The 13,740-nt window shown below is 40.0% G+C and overlaps 1 protein-coding gene across 5 annotated transcripts in view; it reads right to left on the bottom strand.

Annotated features, from left to right (window-relative positions):
- The window catches only part of CACNB4 (calcium voltage-gated channel auxiliary subunit beta 4), a 276,509-nt gene that overhangs the window by 30,351 nt on the left and 232,418 nt on the right, over positions 1 to 13,740 (bottom strand). For all 5 annotated transcript variants that reach the window (XM_027560709.1, XM_027560713.1, XM_027560720.1 and 2 more), the window contains one exon: positions 4,834 to 4,943. In XM_027560709.1, the coding sequence (XP_027416510.1) occupies positions 4,834 to 4,943 (110 nt within the window). The remainder of the gene's footprint in view (positions 1 to 4,833; positions 4,944 to 13,740) is intronic.

Raw genomic sequence — 13,740 nt, 5'->3', positions numbered from 1 at the left:
CAAATGAAAGATCTAGTTATTTTCAATGTTCAAAGCAATCTGGCTGTTGTTTAAGTAAAAATTAAGCAGATTATCTGCAAAACATAATATGGATTTCTGAAATATAAAAGCTTGTTGTAATATATCTTCTTATAAATCACCTGATTTATTGAGCGTGTCCAAAATCTGAATTAGTCTATTTAATTTTCAGAGAGATGGTCTCGTTTTGCTTTTTGGTTTCTTTTGGCTACAGGTATAACCTACCAATATTGTAATCTTGTCTAAATTACACCGAGTAGACAAAGGCATCTAATTTAAATTATTTCAAAGATGGACTACAAAAAAGTTGATGTCACTCTAAATATCCTCATTGAAAAGGGTATGTGCCAGAATCTCAGGATTTGTTTTGCTTATTCAGAATAAACACAAATTTATGTCAATCACCAAAAGATCTCCTTTTTAACCGAATAGACTGACAGGGTGTGTGGGATCATGAACGCTCAAGTCTATCATGTTAACTATTTTCTAGGGCTCCGCATAATAGCATAAAATTCTTATAAAATTCTTATTTCCCACAAAATCACTGATGTTTAATGCATGATTTGTATTAGAAGTATTAATTTAAAGAGTCAGCAGGACCTAGTAGAAGCTGTTTAGTTCAACTTCTGACTCACAACATGTTCTCGGATTTCCTTCCTGTAATGGGTTGAATTGCATCCCCCTCCAGATTCCTATGTTGAAGTCATAACCCCCTGGTACCTCAGAATGTAACCTCATTTTTGAGATAGGGTCTTTATAGAGATCATCAAGTTAAAATGAGGTCATTAGGGTAAGTGTTACTTCAATACGACTGGTGTCTTTATAAAAACTGGAAATTTGGAGACAGGCACACACAGAGGAGAACCTGTGTGAAGATGGATGCAGAGACTGGAGAGATGCTTCTAAAGAGAGGAATGCTGGAGATTGCCAGAAAAACCCCAAGAAACTAGCAGAGACGCATGGAAGACAGTCTTTCTCAAATTCCTCAAAAGGAAGCAATCTTGTTGATACCTTGATCTTAAATTTCTAGCCTCCAGAATTCTGAGGCAATAAATTTCCATTAAAAAAAAAAAAAAAGTCATCATATTATCCAATACCAATGGCCTGAAAGATTTCACATTACTTTGAATGGTGCCTAGCTTTCAATATAGCAATGTAAAGAATCTGGACAATTTGGCTTATGTGCAAAATTCTGAAATACAGTCTACATTTATTAGCAACAACAACCTACTTGTCCCTTTTTTCCCTCATATGTCAGAAACAGAAAGATTTTTTTCCAATGGAAAAGTTTGGAAAATAAAGTCTGTTTTTATTGTAGTAAGTTTTAGCTGTTGGGATGTAGGTTTTTTTGTTTGTTTGTTTGTTTTTCCATTAAACTGTCACTGTTGAATGTAACTCCTGGCCGGGACTGTACTAAAACAAGGTTATACTGCTTTAAGCTTCAAATTTTAATACAATGTTTTCTGAAGTAGCAAAAAAGGCAGTGAGGCAAACTAGATTGCCCTGGTGCAAAGAACCCTTGAGGCACTTAGAGTCTCTGTAAATAATTCAGAGATACTTGGGCCTCATTTACTTTGCACCAGCAATGAGGTAAGTGTAATGGTTTGGGAGATTTTCTTGACCTCATCCTTGATGTTCAGCTTGCAGGGTCTTAGTTCCCTGACCAGGGATTGAACCTAGGCCCTGGAAGTGAAAGTGCTGAGGGCAGGCACACCTACTGCTTAACCAACACGAAGCCTGGGCCATGGGTATCAACAGAGAGGTGCTGGGGCAGAGCAGGCCAGGAGGCTGCAGAGGTCCACTCTATGTACTGGCGTGGGTCCAATACTTGAATAATATGTATAAGGAATACAATAACTAAACTATACATGTGAGAAAGAAAGTTATTATCTACACAGCCCATTTTTCACCCACACCGCAGGGCTTGTGGGATCCTAGTCCCCTGACCAGGGATTGAACTCAGGCCCTCTGAAATGGAATCACAGAGTCCTAACCACTGGACTGCCAGGGAATCCCCTCATATCCTTCTTTTTTTGTTGTTTTAAAGAAAAACTTTAACCAAATCTAACAATATCTTGACTACCATGCTGATTCCAGTCAAAGCCTTGTAACAATATTATTCCAGACAAATGAACTCTGATAAGTCATGGACTAGGATCCTGGGAGACCTGCGAGAACACTTCTCTAATAACTCGGCTGCAGCTGGTCTGGACTCAGCTCTCATAGCAACTCTGTCACCTGTGATCTTTCTCTCATATCTAAATGCTTAAGCTATGTCAATGGCTCTTTGCGGCCCCAAATGACATTTTCCAAGGGGAGTACCTTGGAACACTAATCTCATGAGATAGCAAACACAAAGAAGGGATTTTCTACAAGGGAAATACCCCATTTTTAATAGCTTCTCTAGGAATTTCAAACATGCATTACCTTCTTTATCTTCATGTCTCTAAGAAGTCTTGCAGTGAAGAAACCTGACAACTATTTAATCCATAAATTTCAAATTTATTTGACCATGAAAAACATACTATTTGTATCTTTTAAAAAATCAGCATTTTGGGACTTCCCTTGTGGTCCAGTGGTTAAGACTCTGAGCTTCCAATGCAGGGGACATGGCTTCGATCCCTGATGGAGCAACTAGTATCCCACATGCCATGTGGTAAGGCCAAAAGAATAAAATCAACATTCTGTGGGATCTATTTTGGAGGTCTCTTTAGCAAAGCATACTAGAGCCCTAATATACTGGCCTAAACCTATTTTTTTCAGTCTCTTCTGTTGCTCTCAATTCATGCCCTCCACTTCCTTTTTCTAAGCATGATCTGCAAGAAAAACCACTTATTTCTCAACCACATATTGTTTCTATGTCAATGCTTTTGTACATTCTTGACTGCCTTAAGAACCAGCTCAAAAAAAAAACACAAAAAACACAAAACTGTAAAGTCTTCTCAGATACCTCTTACTCCCTATGTTTTTCTCTTTACACTTTTCGTACTTTGCTCATAATTCCATTATTACACAGTATTTTAACCATCACTTCCTTTTTTCTGTTTTCTTACCATGGGTAAGACAGTCTGTCTTAGTCCCATTTGTACTTCCTAAAGTCTGGTGTAATGCATGGCAGTAAAAAGTGTTCACTAAATATTTAATGAAAGAATCTATAAATATGCATTATAACAAGCAGACAAAAGGGCATAAGTGGCTCACAGAGTGGTTATTATAAGACGTTGCCATTAAATTAACTCCAGTGGTTGTGGGTATAAGACTTTAGAGAGTGAAAAGGAAAACCAATGAACTGATATCTACCTTGTTTCTTTCTCACTATTTACACTAATCCCCCTCCACCCACTCCACTGGCTCTGACAATAGGTGACTACATAGATTATACGGGATGACTTCAAAGGGAAGGAACAGTTAAAAGTCGAAGGCACTTTGAGGAGTGAAAAGGAGGGTGGAAGATAGGAGAACAGATGCTTATTTGAGAAATCTTCAATCTAACTTGGCATCCTTGCCACTCATGATATATTACTTTAGTTAGTAATCTGATTCATCATCACCAACTCTGCCTTCATCATCCTTGAAGGTCAAAATACTGTGCCTTTAAGAGTGTTTCACTCTGTAATGTCGAAGGCTCTAAATAGAGAACTAAAGAAGGAACCACTGATGTTTGGGATCCTGCTCCCACAGACACTGACAACGGTCCCATTTGGTATGTTCAGCATTCTTTCACAAAGCAGACCAGAATGTAAATGCAAAAGAGAGTTACGGGTGGACTGCACCACTCTGGGCCATCACAGAAACCACAAACAGGCTTTTGAGATGAGTATTGTGCTTTTTGGGCAGCCTGGACCCACTTCTGTGGTTGGTGAATCCATCCCCCACAGCCCTGTTCCTGTAGGGCTTGATGGAGCTAACCACATATATTAGTGTTTTTGCTTCTCCATCATGGTGAATCTCATGATGCTTTCTGACTGACTGGTATACCAGGAAAGACAAGTTTAAACTCCTTAATGTTAATGATAGTTGCTACATCCACTTAAGGATGTGACTATTCTGGGTACCAGCTGGCAGCAGAAACCACACTGAGAACACCATTATCGAGCTTTCTTCCAAGGATCTGAGAAAGGTGGACATCTCATTTGCTTTCAAGTCAGCTGTGACTCAGGTATGACAGATGTCATTAGCCTCATTGAGAAGCTTGGGCAAAGCAGGGATGAGTGGCTTCGTTTGCCGAGGTGGTAACAGATGAAGACAGCCTCTTGAGGATTCTTCCCACCAGACTACTAATTAGCTAACTGACTGGAGCTGAGACAGAAAAGGATCAGCTGCACAACTCTGCTCTCTGCTTTTGTAAGACTGGCCTTCTCGTCAGTTAGTCAGTGTTTCTCCATTCAGAATGGAGATCAGGGACTTCCCTGGTGGTCCAGTGGTTAAGATTTCACCTGCCAATGCAGGTTACTCAGGTTTGATCCCTGGTCCAGGAAGATCCCAAGTGCTTCTGAGAAACAAAGCTGGTAGTTCTCTAAAGCCAGTGCACCATAACTACTGAAGCCTGTCCACCTAGAGCCTGTGCTCTGCAACAAGAGAAGCCACCGCAATGAGAAGCCCTAGGACCACAACGAAGAGTAGCCCCTGCTCACCACAACTAGAGAAAGCCCACAAACAGCAACAAAGACCCCGAGCAGCCATACATAAATGAATAAAGAAAAAAAATTTTAAAGAATGGCATCAGAGCAAACTGGAAAAGCATTCACAAAGGCAACACGTGTCACCCCAGTCTGAAAGCGCAGCTTGGAGAAGTAGCACATTTGAACATCTTACCTAAGCTGGACCGAGTGTTCGAACGTTCAATTATTGCTCTCTTGCTGGGATTATTTAGCACAGACCTCTTAGCAAGAGAAATGTCAGCTGTCACTCTTGTTATTGATATCCTATGAATAGGAACACAGAACAGAACAAACCAGTAAAAATGTGGTGGGGCTCTCCAAGCGATTTATAACCACAGTACTTAATAACCACTTTACATACTATAGTGCAACCACAGTATAATAAAACATTGGCCACAAGTATTTTAAATAGGCTTTGGCTAGCATTAAAATACAAGCAGAGCAGAATGGAGGAAGGTTTTTGGCTATTCAACAACAAAAAAACTCCAGGAAGAATGCAAACTCTTCCTCCACTATTGTCTGTCTTGCGGAATTCTCCTTATAGTGCACACCATACCAAGAGGGAATCAAAACATATGAATAAACTATGTTCTTTCTAGCAAGCAGCAATACAATTTCCCCACAATTCATAGCTGATTTTCTCTTGAACAAGACCTTCAGGAACTGCACAGTGCCTCAGTGCTGCTGGTCAAAGGGGAAAATCCTCTTCATTTTAATCATCAAAGACACTCAACCAATTGGTAGCTGTGTTGCATTCCTGGTGCTCAACAGTTAACTCATGACACATGAAGCATTTTACCACAGGCCTGAAGGAATGCTTCATTTCTAAGAATATGAAAAATATGGTTTCTTTTCTACAGGCACAAGATTATCTAGCATGTTTGCATATTACTTTGAATGCATATGGTGGACAGAAATAAGACACTATTGCTGAGGGCAATGTGAGGATTGTGCCAGGATTTCCCTAAATTAGAAAGTATCCTGCAGTCATGCAAGACAAGAATAAAGCAGAGACATTGCCAATGAATGGAGACAGAAGTCTATCTTGTCTATGTATATGATCTAGCAAATGAGAATCTCTGGAACTTACAACTTTCAAGTTCTTTATTTTAGGCTGGGTTTGCTCAACTTCAAATTATGATCTATCTGCAGAATGCAAAGAATGCCTCTCTAAGCCAGCTACTGCCATCATGGGCCCTTCCTCATGCTTATCTTCAGAGCTTAGAAGATTCCAGAAAACAGACAAGGCCCCTTCCCTTTTATACTCATGCACTCTTTCTCCCCAACTTTCAAGCTCCTCCAGAGGGTGGAGCAAGAAAAGGGTAGAGTTAGCCACAATTGAGTCCTATGTCATCTCACACCTATTTAGGGATATGTCAGCCCTCTCAGGAGATTCCTCACTTGACTTCAGGGACCTGAATCCTTGGGGAGAATTTAAAACAGTCCTCTCTGGTCAGAAATCATTTCTTTAGAGCAACAGGCTGTGCAGAAAAAGTTCTGGTGCCATTTTAAAGCAAAGTACTCTTTGTTGGTGGTGGTGGATATATAAGCTGCAAATGGTGAGGAAGTTTAAAGAATTTTAATTCCTTAGAATTTTTCAGGCCCTAATAAATTATTTGAGGCATCTTCAGACTGTATTCTGTGGAAACCAAGAATTTTGTGAAATATCTCAGGTCACTGAGAACATCGAATAGGGGCCGAGCTGGCCAGCAGGGCCCATCTTTCCCATGCTTAATACCAAATAAGTGCCTCTGCATTTCTGTTGAGGCCTTACCTGTGATTTCATTGTAAGCACTTGTTCAACTGCTAAAAGATACTGGAAAATACTGGTCTGTACAACTTCATTTTATCAAGAAAAAAAGTGAGACATGAGGAGGAAGTTCCACATGGATCCCTAGTGTCTAAGAAGGTCTAAAGCACAGGCTCCCAAGCTCTAGACCAGCACTTAGTCACCAGACTCATAATTCTCTTACAGTTTCAGCTTCCTTCTCTAGCAACCCCAAATCTCCAGATACCAGCCAAACCATCAAGAGCAGATCTGGGCCACACAGAGTGATGGCCACTTTCTAAGTCAGGTTAAAGTCCATGGAGCCCATATTTGAGTCTCTATTACTCAGCTGGCTGCCGCACTTGAGGCATGAAATCTCATAGGTAGTCGTTGTGGTCAGAGATCATTTTACCTACAGAATAGGATTTGCTTGTTTATTTTTGTGTTTCTGGCGTCTTTGTTTGTTTGCAGTTTTAAGAATGGAGTCGCGGATTAGAAAAATACTATCAAGTTCTAGGGGCAGAATTCAGCCTTCTAGAATATTCATTTTTAGAGGATAGAGGATCCAAAGATTCTGTTCTGCTTAGGTGAAAATCAAATCTAGTTTTATACTAGCCAAGTAGTGACCCTGGTTCCTAAAAGTTGGAGGGATTATCAGCAGATGTGTACTCTTATATTTTCTGGGTTCTAACACACTTTTATAAAGCCATTTTCAAATATATATAAAGTTTTTACCAAGAGACAGAATAATAACACACAAACAAAAAACAGGAAATGAAAACTTCTTCATGTGTTCTGAACACAAAAAAGGTGTGGACAATAAAAGATTCTTTTTCTTCTTTTATTGGTCAGTAAAATACCAATTTGTTGTTGGTGGTCGCTAAATTGTGTCTGACTCTTTGTGACCCCATGGACTGCAGCACACCTGGCTTCCCTGTCCTTCACTAATTTGTTAGCTAATTTGTTAATATGTTATTTCTTAATAAAAATACATATGTAGGAAAGAGCTTAGGAGAAGACAGACACAGCTCCAGAAACCCTCCAATAAGACAAAGCAGGAGTTTCTATTTTCTATGCAAAGATGCTTACTATTATCAAAATCAGACACCAAATCCAAACTTTTTGTTGTTTAAAAGGCTCCCCAGTAAAGTAATTACATTCATTATTAAATGCTACCTAGTTTATATACTTTTTTTTTACTTAAACTAATACTCTTTCTACTTCTTTTCTTGATATACCTTCATATCTTCTAGTGACTTTTAATACTTCCATGTATCTTTGGTATACATCTCTAAGAAGTTCCCTTGGATACTTCTCTGTGACACAGTGTCAGTAATTACTCGTGAGGGATAAAGGATGTTCAGTTCCCCAGCAGACTGGATATATATAAATCTGGTAAATCTGAATCCTAGTTGTTACTTACTTCTGATTTGGAATCCTTCATAATTTCTGCACTCCATCAGTGCTATGAGTTTTAGTTTTCTGTTACTTATCTATGGAAAGACGTTACTCTCAGGTGAGACACATTCATTCAAAAATAATTAGTATTTCCAGGTTGATAATGGAAAGCTAAGGATCCTTTTATACTCTATCCTTACCACATCCAATATGCAACCCTGTTAGTATATTAGTTAAAAAAAAAACAAAAAAAAAACTCTTATTCTTCACAAAGGAAAAACATTCCAAAGATCAGAGAGCACACTGTCAAGAGAAGGAAAGGAAGAGAAGGCATTCATGGACCTGGGGAGTCTCTCTGATCTTCCTCTGGCTGGATCTTCCTGCTGGCTTCGTGACCATGGACAAATCATGCCATTTTTTTGAGCATCAGGATGATAGTTCTGCCAGACTATCTCACAAGACAATCACTAGGAACAAATGAGGCAATATCTAAAAGTGTTTTCTTAAATACTCATTCATAGTTATAGCATGAACTCTCCCATTGCCAGAGTCCATGAAACTTACATATACTTGGAGGGTGGGAGAATAAGGTCAGACATGTTACAATCAAAATCTGTTAATTTAAATATTCATATTTGAATAATTCAAATTATCTCGAGTGCTTGAGTGTCCACGGATGAGTCTGCATTTGAATAGAGAGTAGGAGGAGCTGATAAGAGGGTGCTATTGATTATGAAACAGAAGGCACTGTATTGTTCTTTTCCATTTGTTGCCTACAAGTTGTTTTCATTCTTCCATGTCTTGGCTGCTTTGTGATAGCATCAGCTGTTGCCATTTCCTTTCATAAATAAATACTATTTCTTTGAGTCTCCCTCAATTATATTTTTAGCCTCCTTTCTTCAAATTCTTCCTAAAACCTTTTTTTAAAGCATGCCTTGGCTAGTTGCTTCAGATCCTATTTGTATGTTCATTTAGGATTTGGGGCCATAATCATGTTGGTTACAAAGTGTCCTATAACTGCTATAGAGCTGATCTGATTCAGTTGTCAAAAAGCCTAAAGTTACAACTTTGTTGGGATTTGAAATGATTAGCATAGGTCAACACATTGCAATTGGTTTGACTGCTTGCTGTTCAGCCTGTGAATGGTAGATTCAACCAACTGAACAAACCTCATCTGAAAGGATGATCCCTGATGAATGTTTGTGGTGTGAAATGAAGAGAGAAAAGCTCCTTGCCATTGTGCATGCACTGTGCCCCTGCCAGGCTGGTGCATTGTACCAGCTCGTTAGACTCATTCACTTAGTTCATGACCTGTGCATAGGAACTGTCATGGATAGCCACATGTACAGGGGTTCCCTGAGGAAGTATTCAGTATTGTGCTTTTCATTCTTTCTTACATACATTCTAGTTAAGCCTTGAATTTATTAAGCAATGAATCCATCAAGCAATGAATGACAATACAATTGTAAAATAAGTAGCTTTAAACTGATTCAAATCATTTCTAAGGTATCATAAAAGAGTAAGTAAATGATTCTGTAGGAGACACTGTTGATGTTTAATTCAATTTGTTGAATTATTTTTTAACCAAGATCTGAAAAATAGTACTGAAGAAGAAAGACTTTTAGGCAGTTTCTTTTTCTCTTTTGGCTCTTTCTGAAAAAGAAATTATCCTATTTTGTCTAACCTACTGCATTCATAGCCAGTGAAACATGGAGGAGGTTTCCATTAGAACATATTGTTTATGCTGTATTGCTATGCAAAAGCCCGCTGTGTAATTGTTCTCTTGGCTGGTTTCAATTAAAGACTATTTGTTGTTTTTCCTTTTATTAATTGGTGGAACACAATGCAGCAGATTGTCATGGCTCAAAATGTAAGGATATTCCCCACACAGCAGACATGTCAGAGTCACAGTGAAACTACAAGCACATTTCTTTTTCCTAATCAAAGTTTCCATAAACACCAGTGAATGTATTATTGTTTTTCTGCTGCAGTGGCCTCTGCTAATTTGAAAGCAAGCCCTCTCTCCTACTCCCACCTTTATTATCTAGCTTTCTCAAACTCTGCCATACATCAGATCTCTCTCGGGCAGAGTCTCTCTACACACATATCTTCTGCTGCTGCTGTATTCCTCCTCACATCTCTACACCCTCTGCTGTGCCATCAGACACCCTGGACCACTTGGCATTGGAATTTTAGTTCTATTTCTATTAAAATCATCTTCAATAGTGTATGCTTGATGAATCAGGTAACTCAAGCTGATAAATCTCTGCTGTTACAATTAAATGCACTTCCTCTCTCTATGTCTGAAGATTGAGGAAGAACCTCAGATTCTTCATTCTTGAAGTCAGTAATTAAGTCAGTCACTTTCTCTTTGCTAAATTACAATAATTACTTCCTTCTTTTCCATAAGGTCCTACTGTGCAAAACTTTACTAACACTGCTGTTTATACGAATGTTATATGGGGACCAAAACAAACAGAAACTTAGACTGCATGTGGGATGGCATTTGTTCAGCTCAAGAGCTCTTGTGGGGCCACAGGATGAAGCACTGCTCAGGACTTCCTTAAATAAAGGCCCACAGGTTAAAGCCATGTGACTCCAAGCACAGCTGAAGGAAGCCTGCTTGACTGAGCCAGGCATATCAACTATTAACAACCCAGGGAGAGCTGCATGAAGGTAAGGGTCATGGCCCCTGTCATCAGAGGCAAGGATCAAAACCAACATTAAGTTAAAAAGCCACAGTTCAGCTGTTTATTTGCAATGCCTTTTTTAAGAAGTAGATTCCCGGTACTCAAAAGTTACAAACAGAAGCAGGGTATCCATCTACCTGTTGTTTGACTTAAGAGATTAGAATATAAGGACTTTTTACATTTCCTTCCAACTCCAATAGTCTAGTATTCAGTACTTTTCACTTGTTTTCTTTGAAATTACTTCATTCTTTGTCTATTTTGTTTAAAAAGAGAGAGAGAATAGGATACATCTATGGCTTTCTTATTAAGCCCTCGTGTCCACTAGATAAATATGGCAGACTGCTATTTGTTCAATAAAATCCATTTTGTCTTCCTCCTGGGCACATAGCTAGACTGTAATTCCTAGCCTCCTTTGCAAGAAGGTGTGGCCACATGTCTAAGTTCTAGCCAATGAAATGTGAGAATGATGTGAACTAGAGAAGCTGGTTCACTCCTCTCCCTACAGCTGATTGTAGAGATCAACCCCAGGCCAGCGGTCCCAAATGATGCACAGGACAAACTTTCTTTCCCATCCTTCCCTTCTCCATCCTACCCACCTTCCAGCTGAGGAACACCTGCCTCAGACTGTGCAATGAGCAACAATAAGTTTCCACTGAGTTTGATTCATTATACATTTTGGGCTCTATTTATCAAGGCAATCTAGCCTGTACTCTGACCAGTGCATTCTTTTGGCAAAACATGTTAGCCTTTGCCCTGCTTCATTGTGTACTCCAAGGCCAAATCTGCCTGTTAACTCCAGGTATCTCTTGACTTCCTACGTTTGCATTCCAGTCTCCTATGATGAAAAGGACATCTTTTTTTGGTGTTCGTTCTAGAAGGTCATCATAGAACCATTCAACTTCAGCTTCTTCGGCATTAGTGTTTGGAGCGTAGACTTGGATTATTGTGATATTGAATGCTTTGCCTTGGAAACGAACAGAGATCATTCTGTCATTTTTGAGATTGCACCCAAGTACTGCATTTCAGACTCTTCTGTTGACTATGAGGGCTACTACATTTCTTCTAAGGGATTCTTGTCCACAGTAGTAGATATAATGGTCATCTGAATTAAATTTGCCCATTCCTGTCCATTTTAGTTCACTGATTCCTAAAATGTCAATGTTCACTCTTGCCATCTCCTGTTTGACCACTTCCAATTTTCCTTGATTCATGGACCTAACATTCCAGGTTCATTTCTTTACAGCATCGGACTTCACTTTCATCACCAGTTATATCCACAACTGGGCATTGTTTTTGCTTTGGCTCCATCTCTTCATTGTTTCTGGAGTTATTTCTCCACTCTTTTCCAGTAGCATATTGGGCACTTACCAACCTGGGGAGTTCATCTTTCAGTGTCATACTTTTTTGCCTTTTCATACTATTCATGGGGTTCTCAAGGCAAGAACACTGAAGTGGTTTGCCATTCCCTTCTCCAGTGGACCACGTTTTGTCAGAACTCTCCATTATGACCCATCTGTCTTGGGTGGCCCTACATGGCATGGCTCATAGTTTCATTGAATTAGCCAAGGCTGTGATCCATGTGACCAGTGTGGTTAGTTTTCTGTGATTGTGGTTTTCATTCTGTCTGCCCTCTGATGGAGAAGGATAAAAGCCTTATGGAAGCTTCCTGATGGGAGAGACTGACTGTGGGGGAAACTGGGTCTTGTTCTGATGGTCAGGGCCCTGCTCAGTAAACCTTTAATCCACTTTTCTGTTGATGGGTGGGGCTGTGTTACCTCCCTGTTATTTGGTCTGAGGCCAAACTATGGTAGGGGTAATGACCATAATGGCAACCTCCTTCAAAGGGACTTATGCACTCACTGTTGTATTCAGTGCCCCTGACCCCACAACAGGCCACTGTCAACCCACGCCTCTGCTGGAGGCTCCTGGACACTCACAGCCAAGTCTGTCTCAGTCTCTTGTGGGGACAAAGCTCCTTTCTCCTGGCTCCTGGTGCACACAAGGTTTGTTTGTGCCCTCCAAGAGTCTGTTTCCCCATTCTTGTGGGAGTTCTGTAATCAAATCCCACTGGCCCCCAAAGTCAAATTCCCTGGGGGTTCTCAGTCTCTTTGCTGGATCCCCAGGTTGGGAAATCTGTCGTGGGTCCTAGAACTTTCTTTCTTAACAGTATGAGAATTTCTTTGATATATTGTTCTAAAGTTTGTGGGTCGTCTGCTCAGCAGCTTTATAGTGGGGCTAATGGCAACCTCCTCCAAGAGGGCTTATGCCATACACTGTGTGTCCCAGGTAGCTACACCCAGAGCCTCTGTTGCTGCGGCAGGCCACTGCTGACCCATGCCTCCATAGGAGACACTCAGACACTCAAAGGCAGGTCTGGCTCAGTCTTTCTGGGGACTCTGGGTCCTGGTGCACATAAAGTTTTGTTTGAACCCTCTGAGCATCTCTGGCGGGTATGGGGTTTTATTCTAAATGTATTTCACCCCTCCTACCATCTTGTTAGGGCTTCTCCTTTGCCCTTGGATGTGGGGTATCTATTTTGGGGGGGTCTTTTTTGGTGAGACAGATAACAATCTGTCAATGATTGTTCAGCAGTAAGTTGAAATTTTGCAATTCTCACTGGGGAAGATGAGCACATGTCCTTCTATTCCACCATCTCGTTTTCAACAACACAAGAGATGACTCTATACATGGACATCCTCAGATGATCAATACTGAAATCAAATTGATTATATTCTTTGTATCCAAAGATGGAGAAGCTCTATACAGTCAGCAAAAATAAGACAGGGAGCTGACTGTGGCTCAAATCATGAACTCCTTATTGCGAAATTCAGGCGTAAATTGAAGAAAGTAGGGAAAACCACTAGACTGCTAAATCAAATCCCTTATAATTATATAGTGGAAGTGACAAATAGATTCAAGGGATTAGATCTGATAGACAGAGTGCCTGAAGAACTATGGATGGAGGTTCGTGACATTGTACAGGAGGTGATGATCAAGACCATCCCCAAGAAAAAGAAATGCAAAAAGGCAAAATGGTTGTCTGAGGAGGGCTTACAGAGCTGAGAAAAGAAGAGAAGCAAAAGGCAAAAAAGAGAAGGAAAGTATATCCACTTGAATGCATAGTTCCAAAAAATAGCAAAGACAGATAAGAAAACCTTCCTCAGTGATCAATGCAAAGAGATAAAGGAAAACAATAGATGGGAAA

This window comes from Bos indicus x Bos taurus, chromosome 2 (genome assembly GCF_003369695.1).
Source record: "Bos indicus x Bos taurus breed Angus x Brahman F1 hybrid chromosome 2, Bos_hybrid_MaternalHap_v2.0, whole genome shotgun sequence".
Classification (NCBI taxonomy): domain Eukaryota; kingdom Metazoa; phylum Chordata; class Mammalia; order Artiodactyla; family Bovidae; genus Bos; species Bos indicus x Bos taurus.
This window is presented reverse-complemented; position numbering and strand designations above follow the sequence as displayed.